Raw genomic sequence first — 20,243 nt, forward strand, 5'->3', positions numbered from 1 at the left:
GGAATTTTCTCTGGCAGAGCCCTTTCCTGCCTTTGGGGGCGTCTCCCACCATCGCAGCTGGATCCAGCCCCGATGTCCAGCCTGGCCTTGGGCACTGCCAGGGATCCAGGGGCAGCCCCAGCAAATCTGGGAATTCCAGCCCAGGCAGGAATTCCTTGCCAAGATCCCAGCCCAATCTCCCCTTTCCCAGTGGGAGCCATTCCCTGGCTCCTGTCCCTGCAGGCCTTGTCCCCAGCCCCTCTCCAGCTCTCCTGGAGCCCCTGCAGGCACTCTGAGGATTCCCTGGAATTTCCCTTCTCCAGGGGAACATTCCCAGCTCTCCCAGAGCTCAGGTGCTCCCAGCCCTCGGAGCATTCCGCATTCCGAGGACAGCCAGGATCCCTTTTGGTGGCCCAGGAGGACAAACCCCATCACTCCCAACATCCCCCTTTCCTTTTCCAGTTTATCCTGGAGCCACATGGTCCGGGATATTCCTGGATCAGTTGGGATCAGTTTTCCTGGCCATGTCCCCCCAGTTCCCGTTGCAATCCCAACCCCTTCCCAGCAGGGTGAGGGCAGAGCCGCCCTTACTTCCCTCCAAGACACAACAAAAACATTCCCGAGCTATCAGCACAAATCCCAAACCGTTCCCACAGGGAACAACACCAGCCCTGCCCCAGTACCACCAGCAGGACCCCAAACCCAGAGGCCTCGGAGCGCTCCAAACCCACCCTGGCCCCAAAAACACGGAATTAGGGAAAAGCTGCCGCGGCGGTCGCCACTTCCCAAAATCAGAGCAGGGACTCTGAAGAGGGAAGTCCTGCGGTCTGGGGCTCCTCACCCTCCTCCCACAGCCGATAAAGGGACGTCCCTGAGCGCAGGGACAGGCGGTTTCCTGATGCCACCGCTCCGGAGGTGGCACTGCCAGAGCCACCACCACTTCCAGGTAACGCCGTGGTTCTCCAGGGATGGGAAAGGATGGGAATTCTGGAGACAGGGATGAGGGGTGGGGGTGGCTCCGGGAGGATCCTTTTGGGATGAGCCTCCTCCATCTCCTGCCAGGAGCCAGGGAAGTGGTCAGAACTCCAGGAATCAGATCCAGGCTTGGAGGGGGTCACATCCATCCCTTATCCCGAGGAATGGTGTCCCACCACCCGATGGTCCCTGTTTCTCTGGTTTTTTGGGATGTGATGGAGCTGAAGGGTCCCACACTGGGAATGTCCCCTCCCCGTGCTCCTTCCTGTGCCAAAAAGTGACTTTTGAACTGCAGGGATAGGTGGGAGACTGGGAAAAAATTCCTCCCTCTGAGGGTGGGAAGGTTCTGGAATGGAATTCCCAGATTTGCTGTGGCTGCCCCATTCCTGGAAGTGTCCAAGGCCAGGCTGGACAGGGTTTGGAGCCACCTGGGACAGCAGGAAATGTCCCTGCCAATGGAAATGAAACAAGATTTCATTTCCATCCCAACCAATTCCTTAAATCCCGTTTAGGGACACCAGGGACACCTTCCCCACCCCGGGTCTCCCCTAAAGCGTTTTCCTAGAAACCTTTCCAACCCTTGGAATTCCAAGCAGCAGAGCCCCACCAGGGGCCACTGACCTCCCTGGGTCCCCCATCCCGAGGGATCCCCCAGGGGCCCTCAGGAATCGAAACCGGGAGAAACCCAGCAGAAGAAACGAAACTTGGCACCAGCACCAGTTGGGGGCTGGATCCCGGCTCTTCCTTCCTCTTCCGGGACGAATCCCGTGACAATTTGTGGCCTCACATCGTCCCCCCCCCTCCAAGCATCGACACCCAGGGGCCACCCTAGACATTCTCTGTGCTCATAGTCTGGAAAAAATTCCCAAGCAAAGCTCTCCAGAGCAGGAAATCCAGCCCGAAATCCAAGGAGCGGCGAGGAAATTGGATACAGATGTGGGAGAAGGAGGTATCGGAGAAGGAGGGAATGGTGGAGAGGGAAAGGCCGGAGAGGGGGGCTGGGAGAGGCCTCGTTCCTCAGGGAGAGACCCAGGAGAGCTCAGAGGAGGATCGGAGCTCGCAGCAATCCGACCGCTGATTTCCGGGATATTGGGAAAAAGTTCAGGGTGAAATTATTCTGGTTTGTCACGGAACGATGAGGGGCGAAACGGAAAGGAATGTCAGGAGTTCGTCTGGAGCTGCAAAAATGTTTTAAATAATTCTCTGTTTATTTTTTGTATTCATCTTCTTTTTCTTGGTTTCTTTTTCTCCTTCTTTTTCTTTGTTTCTTTTTCTTCTTTTTCTTCTTCTTTTTCTTCTTCATTTTCTTCTTATTCTTATTCTTCTTCTTCTTTTTCTTTGTTTCTTTTTCTTCTTCTTTTCCTTCTTCTTCTTTTCCTTCTTCTTCTTCTTCTTCTTCTTCCTCTTCTTCTTCTTCCTCTTCTTCTTCTTCTTCTTCTTCTTCTTCTTCTTCTTTTTCTTCCTCTTTTCCTCTTTTCTTTTTTATTCCATTATTCATTTTTTCTTTCTTTTTCTTTTTCTTTCCCTTTTTCCTTTTTCTTTAGTCTTCCTTCCTTCCTTCCTTCCTTCCTTCCTTCCTTCCTTCCTTCCTTCCTTCCTTCCTTCCTTCCTTCCTTCCTTCCTTCCTTCCTTCCTTCCTTCCTTCCTTCCTTCCTTCCTTCCTTCCTTCCTTCCTTCCTTCCTTCCTTCCTTCCTTCCTTCCTTCCTTCCTTCCTTCCTTCCTTCCTTCCTTCCTTCCTTCCTTCCTTCCTTCCTTCCTTCCTTCCTTCCTTCCCTCCCTTCCCCTTTTCCCTTCCCTCCTGTTAAGGACTGTCCGGATTCCAGCGGGATTTATCCCACAGGGATCCTTCCCCCCACATTCCAAGGTCCTCAGCCACCTCCTCTTGTCCCCAGGGTCCCCTGTGCTGGCGTGACGCCGTGTCTGCCATGTCCCCTGGCAGTGCCACCATGCGCCTGCCCCGCTGCCTCGTGCTCCTGGCCAGCCTCGTCCCGCCAGGTATGGGGACGGTGACACCCTTGGGATTGTCCCCTGCGGGACTGGAGGCCGGGATTGGCCCCAGTGGGTGGGCGTAGGAGCCAGGCAGGAATCTGGGGGATCCCAAGGCTGTTCCTGGGGGGATTGGCCGTGATCCCACACTCCTGATGGGCGGGGATGGGGTGACAAGGGGACAGCCAGGCCATGGGAGCCAGGACAAGGCGCCAGGGTGAGGAAATAAATTTGGGACCCCAGATTGTCTCTTTCCCCTTTTTCTTCATCATTTAGGCCCAAAAGATCCAGCTTTTCCTGCATATCTCCCCCTCCTCTGCCCCAAAACCTCCTCCTGCGGGGGTTTATCCCAAATCCTGCCCCATCAAGCACAGGTGACGTGTCCCCAGCGTGTCCTGGGGGAAGTGGGGACACTTCTGGCTCCCTAATCCCGATTTTCCCTGGCACAGCCCTCGGCTCCTGGGGGGTCTCCTACCCCGAGTCCCTGCTGGCCAGCGGGGGGTCCTGCCTGGTTGTCCCCTGCACCTTCAGCTACCCCGCGGATGTGACAGCGTGGGCCGGCATCGTGGCCATCTGGTACAAGGACTACGACGGCCAGCGGACGGTTGTGTTCCACTCCGCTGCCCCCCAGGATGTGGATCCCCGTTTTGGGGGTCGTGCCCAGCTCCTGGGGGACCCCATGGCCCGGAATTGCACCCTGTTGCTGCGGGGGGTGACACCGGGGGACAGTGGCCTCTACAGGTTCCGCTTCGAGATCCTCGACGGCGACCGCTGGTCAGCGTCGCGGGATGTGACCCTGAGAGTTTCGGGTGGGTAAAACACCAAAATTCCCCAAAAATTCCCTTCTTGCTCGATTCCATGAGGTCATCCCGCCCTCTGCTCTCCACACCAGATGATCTGCAGCTTCCCAGTGTCACCAGCAGCGAGGAGCAGACCGAGGGACAGAGGTCCACCTTGGAGTGCTCCACGCCCTACTTCTGTCCCGGGGGTGACACCGCCCTGCGCTGGGAGGGCTACAACCCCCAGGTGTCCGAGGTGTCCAGCCACGTCCAGCTGGACACCAGCGGGGTCAGCCACCAGGTGACCCTGACCAGCTCCTTCACCTGGAAGGACCATTCCAAGAAGCTGCTCTGCGTGGTTTCCGACGGACCCAAGAGGGCGAGCACGGAGGTGGTACTGCGGGTCAGGCGTACGTGCGGTGGGGACAGGGGACACCTCTGTCATGGCCACCACCGCCACATCCCCCTCCCGCCACCCCCTCCTTCCCTGCAGCCTTTTCCTCCAGCTTCTCCCTCCCTTTCCTGCTGGCTGGCCACATCTGTCCCTTAGGTGCCACCTCCTGTCACGCACCTCCCCAGGGTGGTGACAGCGCCGTGTGCCCACCGCGTCCCTCTGTGTCCCCCGCAGACGCCCCCAAGGACACGCAGGTGTCGCTGAGCCCTTCCTCGGGGAACATCGGCGTGGGTGACACGGTGACCCTGAGCTGTGAGGTTGGCAGCAGCCACCCCCCGGTCTCGGGGTACCACTGGTACAAGGATGGGGTGGCCGTGGGCACCGAGCGGGTGCTGGCCCTGCCGGGCGTGCGCCGTGAGGACCACGGGCGGTACCACTGCGAGGCCCAGAACGCCCTGGGCACCGGGGTGTCACCCCCTGTCACCCTCCGCGTGTTCTGTAAGTGCCAAGGGAGCTCTGCCGGGGTGGGAAATCCTGCGTGTCCCACACTGGGGTGGCACGGACTGGGAGGGAGGTGGCCGGTGCTGCTGGAGGTCTGGGAATTGGGATGTCCGTGCAGGAGGAGGGTGGTGGCCCCGTTGCGCCACGCCTGTGTCCCATCTCTTGGTGATCCCAGAAAACAGGGAGGGATTTCCAGCCCAGGACAGGGAGCAGAGCTGGGAAGGGGTTGGGAGCTTGTGGAGATCCAGAGCCATGGTGGGAAGGGACCTTAGGGATCATTCCTACCCCTGCCATGGGCTGGGGCACTTCCCGCCATCCCAGGTGGATCCAGGCTGTGTCCAGCCTGGCCTGGGGCACTTCCAGGGATCCAGGAGCAGCCACAGCTTCTCTGGGAATTCCACCCCCACAGGAAGGGAAGAGTTTCCTCCTCCCACCAGATCCCTCATCACAGACAAATCCCATCCCTCCCTGCCTGAGCTGGAATCCCACAGGGATCATCTCCCCCCAGATGGGTCCCTGTGCTCTTCCCAAAACCCCCCTGATCCCACCCTGAGAGGGGCAAGACCCTTCCCCACCCACCATGAGCTTGGCCCTCGGGGCTTTGCTCTAAAGCCAGGTGTCCCCAGCTGGTGGCAGGGGACAAACCCAAACGTCCCCCAGCTCTGTTGTTGGGGCTTCCATCTTCTCCCAGGCTCTGGAACGGGGGATTTGGGACGGGGGATCTGTTTTCCTGTCCCCGGGGCCATCCTGAACGTGTCCCTTCTCCCTCAGCCGCAGAGATCTCGGCCAGCCCCGCAGCCGAGGTGCTCGAGGGGACGGCCACCACCTTGTCCTGCGATGTCCCCGGGCGGGAGGGACACCCCGAGGAGCTGACCTACACCTGGTTCAAGAACAGCGCCTGGCTCAAGGAGGGCCCGGCCCACACCCTCCTCTTCCCCGCGGTGGCCGCCGGTGACGCCGGCTACTACTCCTGCCAAGTGACCAACAGCCAGGGCAGTGACACGGCCCAGGCCATCAGCCTCAGCGTGACATGTGAGTGCCACCAGCTCCTGCCACATGGGGCTGTGCGAACCCCGCAAAATCCAGGAAATCCTCCCCCCAAAAATTCATGGCAAAGCCTCTTCCTGAGCACCCCAAGGGTTGATAAAGGGGGTCAGCCCTGCTGGTTGAATTTTATGGGAATACAACAAATTTTGGCTGTGAGGCGGGTGTGAAGGTGACATTAAGTGGCATCTGGGACGTGTCCATGGCAACATCCCCCACTAATCCCCTCCATTCCGTAAGATCTAGGGATGTTTCTCATGGAGAATCCAGCGGGATAAGAACAGCTCAGGAGGTTTTCAGGGGGAAAATAACCCAGCCATGGGTTGGTTGTGACCATTTTGGAGGTAAATCTGACCTGGTGACACGCAGGACAAGCAGATTGTGACATCCAAATTGGGTAGGGGGACGTTTCTTACCCCAAGGCCAGGTTGGATGGAGCTTGGAGCCACCTGGGCTATGTCCCCGCCCATGGGACCAGCTGGGATTTAATGTTCCCTCCAACTCAAGCCACTTTTTGGATTTTTCCCTGTAACCACACCACCAAGGACATCCCAGCCTCAGCATCCTCTCCCATCCCACAGATCCACCCCGAATTCCCACCCTCACGCTCTTCCAGGAGACCCAGGGTGGCCGGCTGGTCATCGTCCGCTGCACCGTGGACAGCCACCCTCCGGCCACCCTGGCCATCGATCACGATGGCGCCGTGCTGGCCACCAGCGGGGCACAGGTGACCCTGGGCCAGCGGCTCGGTGTCACCGCCTCCCGCAATTCCCTGCGGCTGGAAATCCGGGATGCAGGACCCCGGGACAGCGGGAAGTACGGCTGCACCGCCAGCAACGTCCATGGCAACGCCAGTGCCACCAAGGTCCTGGTGGCCCGCGGTGAGTCCCTGGGTGACGCGGCCACTCCTGGGTTTGGGGAGATGGTGAACCCCCAAAACTGGGGGGACGTGCAGCTTACAGAGTTTGGGGGACCCCTGTGGTGGCGCTGGGGGACATCGGTGTCCTGGGGGCTGTGTGGGGTCAGAGCTGTTTTTCGAGATGGAGAGACTCCTGGGGTTTGTTTCGGAAAATGCCAAAAATCAGTAAATTTATCCAAATTTTTCTGCCCCATCCATCCCCACCAGTCACTGTCCCCTAAACCCCGAGTCTAGATAATTTGGGGTGACAGAGGCAGCAGGAAAGAAAAGTCCCCCCAAATCCATGTCCAAGAAGAACATCGTTTAGGATCCCAAAAAACCCCAAAAGAGACCTCAAGGCCCAATTCCAGAGAAACCAAACCTGGATTTGGGTGTCCCATTGGGGAGCTGGAAGTCGGACAAGGCCCAACCAGTGGGAAAAGGGGACAGAGACTGTCCTAGGAAAAAGTCACCTGGATGAACCCGGCACTTGGAAAAAGCAGGAAAGGGTCAGGAAAGGCCCCATTGGCCTGTGCAGTGTCCCCAGGGAATGTCACCCCCCAAAGAGCCACGGTGAGGGAGGGGACTCCGGGAAGCCCAGCAGGGAATTGCAGCTGGATGGATCCACGGGCTGGATTTCCCTCCTTCCCTGAAATCCCTCTCGCACCCCTCCTCCAGCTGCTGGGCTCCAGATCCAGCCCTCGGCCGAGGTGACGGAGGGGACCGCGGTCACCCTGACCTGCGTGGGGACAGGGGACACGGAGGAGGAGCCGCTCTACACCTGGTACAGGAACGGCCGGAGGCTCCAGGAGAGCTCATTCCCCACCTTGGAATTCCCGTCCGTCCGCGGGGACGACGCCGGCGCCTTCCAGTGCCAGGTCTGGAGCAGGAATGGCAGCGACACGTCAGAGGCCGTCCCGCTCCGAGTGCTCTGTGAGCGTCCCGTGGGAATTCCAAAGGGTCCTGGGGCTGGGCTGGGGGTGGTCCCACCCTGAGGTTTCCCCCATCCCCACCAGCCACGGCCAAGGAGCTCTCGGGGCAGGAATGTGGGGAAGATGAAAAATTCCCTTTGGCAGGTAAAACCTGGGGGTTCTGGGGAGGGGGAATTTGGAGCATTCCCACCTTCCCAAGAATTTTAATGATTGAAGAACCACGAATGGTTTGGGCTTAGGGGTCCTCAAAACCCATCTCGTTCTGACCCCTCTGCCATGGGCACGGGCACCTCCCACTAGACCAGGTCCAACGTGGATTCAAGAGTTTCCCAGGCAGCACTGGGAGCATCAATCCCTTGGATTCTGAGGGTTTCCCCAATGGATCCAGTGGTGCTTTGTCCCTGGATTGGGTTGGAAGGGACCTCAAAGCCATTCTTATTCCAACCCCTCTCCCCTTGGCAGGGACACCTCCACCGTCCCACATTATTCCAAACCCCATCCAGCCTGGATGATCAGGCGGTGCTGGAAGCATCCATCCCTTGGATTCTGGGAGTTTTCCCGACCTCACAGATCTGTTTTCCCCCACAGACCCCCCGAGGCAGCCGGTGCTGAGCTCGTTCCTGCAGAGCCAGGGCGGGCACCTGGGCATCATCCAGTGCTCTGTGGAGAGCGACCCCGAGTCCAACCTCACCCTCCGGAGAGGGGACGATGCCATCGCCTGCACCCAGGGCTGTCCCCAAGCCACCAGTCCCAGGGTCCACGTCACCAGGTCCTACAACAGCCTGAAGGTGGAAATCCGGGATGTGGTGGTGGAGGATGAGGGGATTTACATGTGCCAGGCAGAGAATTCCCAAGGAAGAGCCAGCACCACGGTGGATTTCAAGGCTGACAGTGAGTGGGGACAGGGGACAGGGGACAGGGGACAGGGGACAGGGGACAGGATTGTGGCATCTGGTAATGTCCTGTGGGAGAGGAGCGTGGGAAGGGAATGCTGGGGAAGGAGGCAAGATCAGGAGATGGTGGCAGGAGGAGCAGAAATGTCACATGGAAATGCCACATGTCTGTCCATGAAATCCAGACATGGAAATGCCACATGGAAATGTCGCATGGAAATGCCACATTTCCATGAAATCCAGGCATGGAAATGCCACATGGAAATGCCACGTATCCACAAAATCCAGGCATGGAAATATCACATGGAAATGCCACGTATCCACAAAATCCAGGCATGGAAATGTCACATGGAAGTGTCACATGTCCATGAAATCCAGACATGGAAATGTCACATTTCCATGAAATCTGGACATGGAAACACCACGTGGAAATGTCGCATGTCCATGAAATCCAGACATGGAAACACCACATGGAAATGTCACGTGTCCATGAAATCCAGACATGGTGGCTCTCCCATGACATTCCAGCCCCTGGTGGGGATTCCCTGGCTCTGTGTGACAGGAACATGGAGCAAAACACGGTCAAGGGATGTCCCTGGGCTGGTGGCACTGCCAGGCTCAGAGCTGTCCCCGCCATGGCGCTGTGGGATCAGTTGGAATTTGCCCTCTGGGGTAGCCACGCTGTCCCTTGGTGGCTTTGGGGTGTTGTCACCCCACTGTTGACACCAGACCCCGTTCCCTCCTGCCCACAGCTGCCAATGTCACCGTGTCCCCGTCCCCCCACGTGCTGGAGGGTGACAATGCCACCCTCACCTGCCACCTGAGCAGCGGCTCCACAGCTGTGCCCAACATCGCCTGGTACCACAACGGGCAGCAGATCTCCACGGGCTCGGCCACCTCGCTGGTGCTGCAGCCGGTGCTCAGCAGGGACGCCGGGCTCTACCGGTGCCAGGCCAGCACCGCGGGCGGCAGCCGGAGCTCTCCCGACGTCCTCCTGGATGTGCTGTGTGCGTCCCTTTCCTGTTCTCTTTCCTTTCTCTTCCCCTTCTCCCCTTTTTCCTTTCTCTTTCAATTTCCCCATGGGAATGACCTCATGTCTGTGCTTCCCATTCTCTTCTCCTTTTCCTTTCAATTTCCCCTTTTTCCTTTTCCTTTCCCTTTTCTCTTCCCTCTTCCCTTTTCCTTTTTCCCTTTTCCCCTTTCCCCCTCCCCTTTCCCCTTTCCCCTTTCCCCTCTTCCCTTTCCCCTTTCCCCCTTTCCCCTTCCCTCTTTACCCTTTCCCTTTTCCCTTTCCCCTTTCCCCTTTTCCCTTTTCCCTTTTCCCTTTCCCCTTTTCCCTTTCCCCTTTCCCCTTTCCCCCTTTTCCCTTTCCCCTTTCCCCTTTCCCCTTTCCCCTTTTCCCTTCCCCTCCCCTCCCACCCTTTCCCAGAACCCCAGAGCAGTGACCCCTCTCCAGGACCCCTCTCCTGATGTGATTCCCAGCCTCTCATCCCATTCCCCCCGGCAGACCCCCCTCGGGACCCTCTCCTGACGGCTTTCCTGGAGGCCGAGCAGGGCTCCCTGGCCATCTTCCAGTGCTCCGTGTCCAGCAACCCCCCGGCCCAGCTGGCCCTGCTCCGTGACCAGGAGCTGGTGGCCACCAGCGCCAGCGGGAGCAGCCCGCGGGTCACCGTCTCCGCCGTCCCCAACTCGCTGCGGGTGGAGATCCGGGAGGTGACACCGGCAGATGATGGCAGCTACCGGTGCACGGCCACCAACGTGCACGGCTCCGTGGAACGACGGCTCTACCTGCGCGTGCAAGGTGGGGAGCTGGGGATTTGGGGGTCGGGGTGGCTCATCCCACGGGGATGACCATGGGTCTGTGCTCCCAGTGCCACCAGATCCCTCCCAGTGCCACCAGGTCCCACCCAGGGATCAGAGCACCTCATCCCATGGGAATGACCTCCAGTCTGTGCTCCCAGTGCCACCAGATCCCTCCCAGGGATCGGAGCGACCCATCCCATGGGAATGACCTCCGTTCTGTTCTCCCAGTGCCACCAGATCCCTCCCAGGGATCAAAACAGTCCATGCCATGGGAATGACAACGTCTGCACTGCCAGTGCCACCAGATCTCTCCCAGTGCCACCAGATCCCACCCAGGGATCAGAGCGACCCATCCCATGGGAATGACCTCTGGTCTGTGCTCCCAGTGCCACCAGATCCCACCCAGGGATCAGAGCGACCCATCCCATGGGAATGACCTCCTGTCTGTGCTCCCAGTGCCACCAGATCCCTCCCAGGAACCAGAGTGGTTCATCCCATGGGAATGACCATGTGTCTGCACTCCCAGTGCCATCAGGTCCTTCCCAGGGATCAGAGTGGCTCATCCCTTGGGAATGACCATGTGTCTGTGCTCCCAGTGCCACCAGATCCCTCCCAGTGCCACCAGATCCCACCCGGGCATCAGAGGGGTCCATCCCATGGGAATGACTTCATGTCTGCCCTCCTAATGCCACCAGATCCCTGCCAGCGCCACCAGACCCCCCACCCCGTGCCACCCCCTGCACATATTCCACCACCTCAGCCCTGGGCATCTCCAGGAGGAGTTGGGGACACCCTAAGGGGACAGCGGGCACCACTATCACACGGGAGCTGTCCCAAGTCCTTGGACAGAGTGGGAATATCGCACCCCACAGGTTATGGAAGTGACGAGGGGACACTGGCAGTGCCGAGCTCTGCCCTGTCCCCTCTGAGCTGGCGCTGTCCCCGCTCCAGCCACCCGAGTCCTGATCTCACCGTCCTCGGAGGTGCTGGAAGGTGACAACGTGTCCCTGCTGTGCCAGGTGGCCGGAGAGCCACCGGGTGACACCGTCTACTCCTGGTACAAGGACAGCAAGTGGCTGCAGGAGGGTCCTGACAGTGTCCTCGTGCTGTCCCGTGTCACCAGCGCTGCCACTGGGCTCTACCACTGCCGGGCCCGGGGCTCCGCGGGGACCAGCGTGTCCCCTGCTGTCACCCTGAGCGTCTGCTGTGAGTGGGACCCGCCAGGGGACTGAGGGGACGGGACGGGATGGGATGGGATGGGATGGGATGGGATGGGAGAATGGGATGGGATGGGATGGGATGGATGGATGGATGGATGGATGGATGGATGGATGGATGGATGGATGGATGGATGGGTGATGGATGGATGGAGGGATGGAACAGAATTGGGATGGAAGGAATTGGGATGATTTGGGATGAGATGGAATTGGGATGAAATGGGGTGGGATAAAATGAGATGGGGAGGAAATGCAATGGGATGGAATGGATGGAGTGGGAAGGAAGTGGGATGGGATGGATAGGATTGAACTGGTATGAGACAGGATGAGAGAAAATTGGGATGGGATGGGATGAGATGGGATGGGATGGGATGGGATGGGATGGGATGGGATGGGATGGGATGGGATGGTGCTATTGGGATGGGATAATACCACTGGAACAATGCCACTGGGATGGTGCCAACAGGATGGCATCACTGGAATGGTGCTGGGATGGGATGGTGCCAAGGGGATGGCACCGATGGGATGGCACTGAGGGGACACTGGCACTGATGACCCTGCTGGGCGCTGGCACCTCGCTGGGTCCCGGGGGTCCCTGGGTGCATCCTCAGGTCTGTCCCACCCTCCGGGCAGACGCCCCGCGGGCGCTGGTGCTCAGCACCTTCCTGGAGCCCCCGTGGGGCCGGCGCGGGATCCTGGAGTGCTCCGTGGACAGCTCCCCGCCGGCACAGCTGGCCCTCTTCAAGGACGGGGCCCTGGTGGCCTCCACGGCGCTGTCACTGCCGGTGCCCCGGCCACGGCTCAGTGTCACCTCGGCCACCAACGTGCTGCGGGTCCGCGTCCACCCCGTGCTGCTGCAGGACGAGGGCGAGTACCGGTGCGTGGCCACCAACGCCCACGGCAACGCCAGCGCCAGCGGGAACTTCTCCGGAGGCGGTGAGTCACTGGGAATGGGATGGGATGGGATGGGATGGGATGGGATGGGATGGGATGGGATGGGATCCATGGGATGGGATGGGATGGGTTCAACAGGATGGGAATGGGATGGGGTCAATGGGATGGGACAGGATCCATGGGATGGAATGGGATCCATAGGATGGGATGGGATGGGATGGGATGGGATGGGATGGGATGGGATGGGATGGGATGGGATGGGACAGTATCCATGGGATGGGATGGGATGGGATGGGATGGGATGGGATGGGATGGGATGGGATGGGATGGGATGGGACAGTATCCATGGGATGGGATGGGATGGGATGGGATGGGATGGGATGGGATGGGATGGGATGGGACAGTATCCATGGGATGGGATGGGATGGGGTCAACAGGATGGGAATGGGATGGGGTCAATGGGATGGGACAGGATCCATGGGATGGAATGGGATCCATAGGATGGGATGGGATGGGATGGGATGGGATGGGATGGGATGGGATGGGACAGTATCCATGGGATGGGATGGGATGGGATGGGATGGGATGGGATGGGATGGGATGGGATGGGATGGGATGGGATGGGATGGGATGGGACAGTATCCATGGGATGGGATGGGATGGGATGGGATGGGATGGGATGGGATGGGATGGGATGGGATGGGACAGTATCCATGGGATGGGATGGGATGGGGTCAACAGGATGGGAATGGGATGGGGTCAATGGGATGGGACAGGATCCATGGGATGGAATGGGATCCATAGGATGGGATGGGATGGGATCCATGGGATGGGATGGGATGGGATCCATGGGATGGGAATGGGAATGGGAATGGGAATGGGATGGAGAGCTGCAGGCAGCAGATGGAATGATGAGATTGGGGTTATGGTGATGAGGTGAAGGGATGGGAATGGGGGAGGGAGTGTGGAGAGCAGCCGGAATAGGATGGGGAGGATGAAAATGGAAAAAAAAAATTTGGGAAAATCCGTGTTTATGGGGATGGAGGTATTCCCAGAGAGCTGCAGGTGTCCCAGGCATGTGGCGAAGGGACAGGGCTCTGCTTGGATGTGATTCCAAGGGCTGGCTTTGCTGTGTCCATCCATGGCACTGCCCTGCTGCCATCACCCCAGGAATCATGGAATCATGGAATCATGGAATCATGGAACCATGGAACCATGGAATGGTTTGGGTTGGGAGAGACCTTAAATCCCATCAATCCCACCCCTGCCATGGACAGGAACACCTTCCACTATCCCAGGCTGCTCCAAGCCCTGTCCAACCTGACCTTGCACACTTCCAGGGATGGAGCATCCCAAACAAATCCATGGGAACACCACGGGAATCGTGTCACCTGTGGGTTGTGGTGGCCATTCCCTCTTTTTACTGCCCTGCAACTCCCTGATTTTTCCCACTCTGGAAAGTGAGGGACCACCACTTTTTCCTGGAAAGTGAGGGACCACCACTTTTTCCTGGAAGTGAGGGATCACCATTTTTTCCTGGAAATTGAGGGAATCACCACTTTTTCCTGGAAATTGAGGGATCCCCACTTTTTCCTGGAAATTGAGGATCAGCATTTTTCCTTCCCTCCCCTGCAGCCGCCCGGGTCTGGATCTGGCCGTCCCCAGACGTGCGGGAAGGGGACAGTGCCACTCTCACCTGTGCGGTGGCAGGAGGGGACCGGGACGTGCTGAGCTACACCTGGTACCGGAACCAGGTGTGGCTGGGCACCGGCTCTTCCCAAAACCTCACCTTCCCTGGAGTCACCGCCTCCGACGCCGGCTCCTACCACTGCTCCATATGGACCCCAGCCCGGAACCACAGTGCCACCCCTGCCACCCTCAACGTCCTCTGTGAGTCCCCAAGGGCACCTTCGTGTCACTTGGTGTCACTTGGTGTCACCCCTCCCCATGGCTGGAGAGATGGGGCAGTAAGGCCTGGTTTAATTCAGGGGGATTAATTAATTAGGAGGGGCTCAAAAAATGTATTCCAGAGGATAATTAAGCCAAGATTTACACCCCAGACCTGCCCAGAGACCCCAAAACCTTCTCCAAGTTTCCTTGTGCTCCGCACCAAACCCAGCAGGAAAATATTCGGCTTTAATGCTGGATTTAGGACTTTTTTTTATACCTAACTGGGAAAATTAAAACCAGATTTTGCTTAAAAAAAAAAAAATAGGGCAAGAATGTTGTTGCAAGTCAGAACGTGAGAATTTTTTTCCCCTTTTTTTATGAGAAAAAGATGGTGTTAATTTATAAATCTTCCTGATGAGTGTGGGACGGAAGCTCTGGAGCATGGGGAATCCCTGGCATGAAGTGTTGGAGCAGCAGGAAAAGCTGAGGGAGCTGGGAAGGGGCTCAGCCTGGAGAAAAGGGGGATCGGGGGGGCTGTGGGAAATGGATTTGTAGCAAAGTTTTAAGGTTTGACAGAAGGGTTGGATAAATGGGGACCTTGTGGCTCTGCACAACTCAACAGGAGGGGACAGCTGGGGGGGGGTCAGGAACAGGGACAGGACAAAGGGACACGGCCTAAAGCTGTGCCAGGCGAGGTTTTGGTTGGATATTGGGAATTTTGGTTGGATGTTGGGAATTTTGGTTGGATATTGGGAATTTTGGTTGGATGTTGGGAATTTTGGTTGGATATTGGGAATTTTGGTTGGATATTGGAAATTTTGGTTGGATATTGGGAATTTTCCTCCTGGAAAGCGCAGCGGTGGAGTTCCATCCTTGGGATGCGGCACCTGGGGACGCTCTCAGCGGTGGCCTGGGGCAGCGCTGGGGGGGGACACTTGGGCTCGATGAGCTCAGAGGTCTTTCCCAACCCAACCAATTCCACGATTATCCCGTTCTCCACGTTCTTCCCGCCCCGCAGACCCCCCCAGGAACCTGCGGCTGCAATCCTTCATGGAGAGCAGCCAGGGGACGGCCACCATCCTGCTGTGCGCCGTGGACAGCCACCCCCCGGCCCAGCTCACCCTGCTCAGGGGGGGACACCCGGTGGCCTCCAGCCCCCCCAGAGGAGGTGACAGCCCCCGGCCGAGCACCCGCGTGTCCCCCTCTCCCAACGCGCTGCGCTTGGAATTCCGGGAAGCCTCCGAGGAGGACGAGGGTGAATACGAGTGCCAGGCACAGAATGCCCTCGGTGACACCCGCGCGTCCCTCACGCTCCGGGTGCAAGGTGAGGAGGGGGACAAGGGCTTGGGGACACTGCCGGCTGGGGGGGGGGGGGGAGGGGGGGCGTTGAAGGGTGCTGGATTTGGGGTACCCAATTTTGGAGGAGCTGGAGACTGGGGACACCAATTTGGGGCTGAAGGCTTCGAAGGGAAAAGGTGACCAAAACCCGCTCCCCGCAGCCACCAGGGTGCTGGTGCGACCCTCGGCCGAGGTGGCGGAGGGGACAGAGGTGACCCTGACGTGCCAGGCCCCTCAGGCGCAGCCGGGGACCCTCTACACGTGGTTCAAGAACGGGCGGTGGGTGACAGAGGGACCCGAGCCCTCGCTGGCGCTCCGCGGCCACCGCTCCGACGCGGGGCTCTACGGCTGCCGGGCGGGCCGGGGGCGCCGCGCCCCGCCCGTGGCCCTCGCCGTGCTCTGTGAGTGGGGGGCGACACCGCCGGGAGGGCGGGAGGGGACAGCAGGACGCGCCACCCCCGCGGGGACATCGCTGCCCGGTCCTGTGTCGCCACCCCGCGACACGCGGCGACAGCGCAGCCCCCGCTCGGGGGTGGCCTCCTCGTCGCCCGGCGGGGCGTGGGGGGGACACGCAGCGCTGTCCTTGTCGCCGCAGATGCCCCGCAGGAGCCCAGCTTTGTGGCGCTGGTGGAGCCCCGCGGGGGGCGGCAGGCGGTGCTGCTGTGCTCGGCCGACGGTGTCCCCCCGCCGGACATCGCCGTGAGCAGGGGACAGGGCCACCCGCCCCTGGCCACCAGCCTCGGGCCCTCTGACCCCCGCTTCGAGGTGCGGGCCACCCCCACGTCGCTGCGGGTGCGGATGGCGGGGCTGGAGCCGGGCGACGCGGGGCTCTACCTGTGCTCGGCCACCAACAGCCGCGGCTCGGCCACCGCGTCCCTGCGGCTGCAGGTGCCAGGTGAGGTGGCCCCGAGCGGCCAAGGAGCGGGGTTGTCCCCGTGGGAGCTCGCCGGGCATTCCTGGAGCCCCCCAATGTCGCTCCTCAGGGGTCACGCTGACGGTGGAGCCCTCGCAGGAAGTGACCGAGGGCACCAAGGCCACCATGAGCTGCTCGGCCACCGCCTGGGGGGACAAAGGTGTCAACTACACGTGGTACCGCGACGGGAGGTGGCTTTGGGAGGGACCGTCCGGCTCCTTCGTCCTCAGCCCCGTGTCCAGCGCCGACGCCGGCTCCTACCAGTGCCAGGCCAGCGGGACATGGGGCACGGCCACCTCCGTCCCCCTCAGCCTCAGTGTCCTCTGTGAGTGTCCCCAGCGCCACCAGGCACAACACAGCCAGGTGTCCCCAGCCCCTGTCACCCGTGTCACCTCCGCAAGGGCAAGGGGAGTTTCCTCCTCTTCCTCTTCCTGTCCTGCTCCTCTCCTTTTGGGGATTTTAGGGGTTTTTTTTTAGGTAGATTTGGGACCAAAAATCTCCAGAGCTGAGGAGTTTTCTGGTTGGGTGTGGAATGAGGGGCTGGGGAACGTGGGAAGCCACCAGGGCAGGGATGGATGGGGTGGGGATGATCCAGGATGGAGAAGGGATGAGTCAGGAAGCTCTTGGTGACCTGGGGAAGGGGATTTTAAGGGGATTTTTAGGATTGGTCCTTCAGAAGTTGGATTTGGAGCCAAAAAGCTCCAACCTGAGGGGTTCTCCAGCTGGAGGTGGGAGCAGAGGGTGAGGCGATGATCCAGGCTGGAGGAGGGATGCGTTAGGAAGCTTTTGGGAAAGGGATTTGGGGTTTTTATTTTAGAATTTCCCCCCAAAAATCAGATTTGGAGCCCAGAAGCTCCAAGTCAGGAAGATTCTCCAGCTTTGGGTTGGCAAAACAAAGACTGGAGAGGGTTTGAATCCCCCAGCACCGGGATGAGCGGCATGGGACAGACCCAGGGCCACTTTAAAGCACTTTTGGACAGCCAAGCCAGGCTGTCCCACCCCGTGTCCCCAGTGCCACCCTCGCTGTCCCCTCACAGACCCCCCTCGGGCCGTCTCGGTGAGCACCTTCCTGGAGAACCAGAACGGACACGGGGCCATCGTGCTGTGCACGGCCCAGAGCCACCCGCCCTCCTCGCTGGCCCTGCTGCACCACGGCCACCTCCTGGCCACCAGCCTGTCCCCCGCTGCCACCCCGGGGGTGCGGGCCACCCCCTCGCACAACGCCCTGCGCGTGGAGCTGGCGGCCCTGGGGACAGGGGCTGGGGGACGCTACGTCTGCGTGGCCACCAACGCCCTGGGCAACGCCACGGCCAGCGCTGACTTCGATGTCCACAGTGAGTGGGGATGGAGGAAATCCCAAAAAAAATCCCAGGAATTGGGACACGGGATGAAGTCAAATGGCAAAATATGAGGGTGGCACTTTGGCTGTGTTGGGGACATCTATCCCTGGTAGAGTCACCTTGGGGACAGGGGACAGTGGCACTCTGGGCAAACGCCACGGCCAGCGCTGACTTCAATGTCCACAGTGAGTGGGGATGGAGGAAATCCCAAAAAAAATCCCAGGAATTGGGACACGGGATGAAGTCAAGTGGCAAAATATGAGGGTGGCACTTTGGCTGTGTTGGGGACATCTCCTGTCCCTGGTAGGGTGGCCTTTAGGACAGGGGACAGTGGCAGCCAGAAGCAGCAATTGTCCCCACCTGTGACTTCCCCCCATGTGTGTCCTCGCCCCAAATGCTGCCTGTCCCCCATTTTGTCACCCCCCAGTGTCCCATTCACCCCTTTTGGGGCACCCCGAGGTCCGGGGTGTCCCTGCTGGCACTGTCCCCATCTCTGTCCCCAGCTCTGAGCCACCTGAGGACATTCCGTGTCCTGTCCGGGCTGCTCATGGCCATCGTGGCCATCGCCACCGTGGCCCTGCTGGCCCTGAAGGTGTGGCCCAGGTGACGTCCTGGATGGGGGAGGGTGGAGGGACTGGGACACCTGGGATGGGGGGACAGGGACGCCAGGGTGGCACAGGAACCAAGGATCAGGGGACAGGAACACCTGAGATGGTGGGACAGGGACCCTGGCATGGTGACAAGGACCTGGGGGTGACGGCACAGTGACCCTGGAGTGGTGACAAGGCCCTGGGGGCAGTGGGACAGTGACCCTGGCACAGTGACAAGGACCCCAGGGTGGTGGGACAGTGACCCTGGAGTGGTGACAAGGCCCTGGGGGCAGTGGGACAGTGACCCTGGCACAGTGACAAGGACCCCAGGGTGGGACAGTGACCCTGGCACAGTGACAAGGACCCCGGGGTGGTGGCACAGTCACCCTGGAGTGGTGACAAGGCCCTGGGGGCAGTGGGACAGTGACCCTGGCACGGTGACAATGACCCCGGGGTGGTGGGACAGTGACCCTGGAGTGGTGACAAGGCCCTGGGGACGGTGGGACAGGGACCCTGGCAGGGTGACAATGACCCCGGGGTGGTGGGACAGTGACCCTGGAGTGGTGACAAGGCCCTGGGGGCGGTGGGACAGGGACCCTGGCACGGTGACAAGGACCCCGGGGTGGTGGCAGCTCCCTGTGCTCCCTGGCAGGATCAGGAAGTTCCGGAGCTGGTCCCGTGCCGAGGACACCCTGGAGCTGAGGAGCAAACAGGACCTGCCACAGGTGGGGACATCACTGGGGACAGCCCTGGGGACATCACTGGGACAGCGCTGGGGTCCCCTGAGCGCTCGGGGGCTCCTATCCAGGAATCCCCAGTGTGGGAATGGGACGTGGATCTGGGATCAGGCCCAGCCTGGTGGCCCCGTGGTGCCACCACAGCCGTGGCTGTCACTGTCCCAGGGACAGGAGGGACAGAGCCTTGAGGGGACACAAAATGCCCGTGCCAGCCTCATTCCAGAGGGGCTCCATGGCACAGAGGGGTGGCAACCCCTCCCAGGATGTCCCCTGTCCCCATGGAGTGACCCCAACCATGAGCAGGGTGTCCTCAGACACAGACACGGTGACCCCAGACAAGCACAGGGTGTCCCCAGCCATGGACGGGATGTCCCCAAGGAGTGTCCCCAACCATGGGCAGGGTGTCCCTGGCCAAGGGCAGGGTGTCCCTAGACATGGACAGGATGTCCCCAGACACAGACAGGGTGTCCCCAGATGTGGACAGGGCATCCCTAGACATGAGCAGGGTGTCCCCAGACATGGACCGTGTGTCCCCAACCATGGACAGTGTGTCCCCAGACACCAGCAGTGTCCCGAGCCAAGGACAGGGTGTCCCTAGACAAGGACAGGGTGTCCCCAGCCATGGGCAGGGTGTCCCCAGACAAGGACAGGGTGTCCCCAGACATGAGCTGGGTGTCCCCAGCCATGGGCAGGGTGTCCCCAGACAAGGACAAGGTGTCCCCAGGCACTCCCAACCTTTTCCAGATGGATGGAGCATCCTGACCCGGTGGCTCTCGGACCCCAGGCCAGCTGTGGCCGCTGGAATTTCCCCATCCTGGCTGGACCCAGGGACTCCCCCGGGGATCCCCCGGCCGCATTCCAGCCCCTCGTCCCTTGCCCATGGATCCTTGTCACCACCAGGTGACACCTCCGGGCTGGGAAACCCCGGGACAAGAATAAAACCCAACCTCCCGGTGCTGGGAACGTCCTGTTTGTCACCACCCGTCCCTTTTCCCTGCCATCCATCCCGGTGGCCCCTTGGAGAGGGGGGGACACTGCGGTCCCCAAGCCACCCGTGTCCCCTCAGCGCCCGGGACGAGGGGACCTGGGCATGGGGACTCTGCTTGCTGGTGGCAGCGGCGCCGTGTCCCCTCCGGCCG

General features: G+C 60.1%; 1 protein-coding gene across 1 annotated transcript; it reads left to right on the forward strand.

Moving 5' to 3' along the window:
• Window positions 1-877: 877 nt before the first annotated feature.
• Window positions 878-20,021, forward strand: SIGLEC1 (sialic acid binding Ig like lectin 1). Its single transcript, XM_036381918.2, has 22 exons — window positions 878-925; window positions 2,848-2,950; window positions 3,391-3,750; window positions 3,834-4,130; window positions 4,349-4,612; window positions 5,387-5,647; window positions 6,241-6,540; window positions 7,236-7,490; window positions 8,078-8,380; window positions 9,135-9,389; window positions 9,890-10,183; window positions 11,137-11,391; window positions 12,036-12,338; window positions 13,932-14,186; window positions 15,205-15,510; window positions 15,686-15,925; window positions 16,120-16,419; window positions 16,508-16,762; window positions 17,475-17,771; window positions 18,281-18,380; window positions 19,020-19,092; window positions 19,849-20,021. Exons 1-22 carry the CDS (start codon window positions 878-880, stop codon window positions 19,864-19,866), a joined length of 5,142 nt encoding a protein of 1,713 aa, XP_036237811.2. The 3' UTR covers window positions 19,867-20,021.
• The last annotated feature ends 222 nt before the right edge of the window (window positions 20,022-20,243 follow it).

Source organism: Molothrus ater, chromosome 4, assembly GCF_012460135.2.
Source record: "Molothrus ater isolate BHLD 08-10-18 breed brown headed cowbird chromosome 4, BPBGC_Mater_1.1, whole genome shotgun sequence".
NCBI classification, from domain to species: Eukaryota; Metazoa; Chordata; class Aves; order Passeriformes; family Icteridae; genus Molothrus; species Molothrus ater.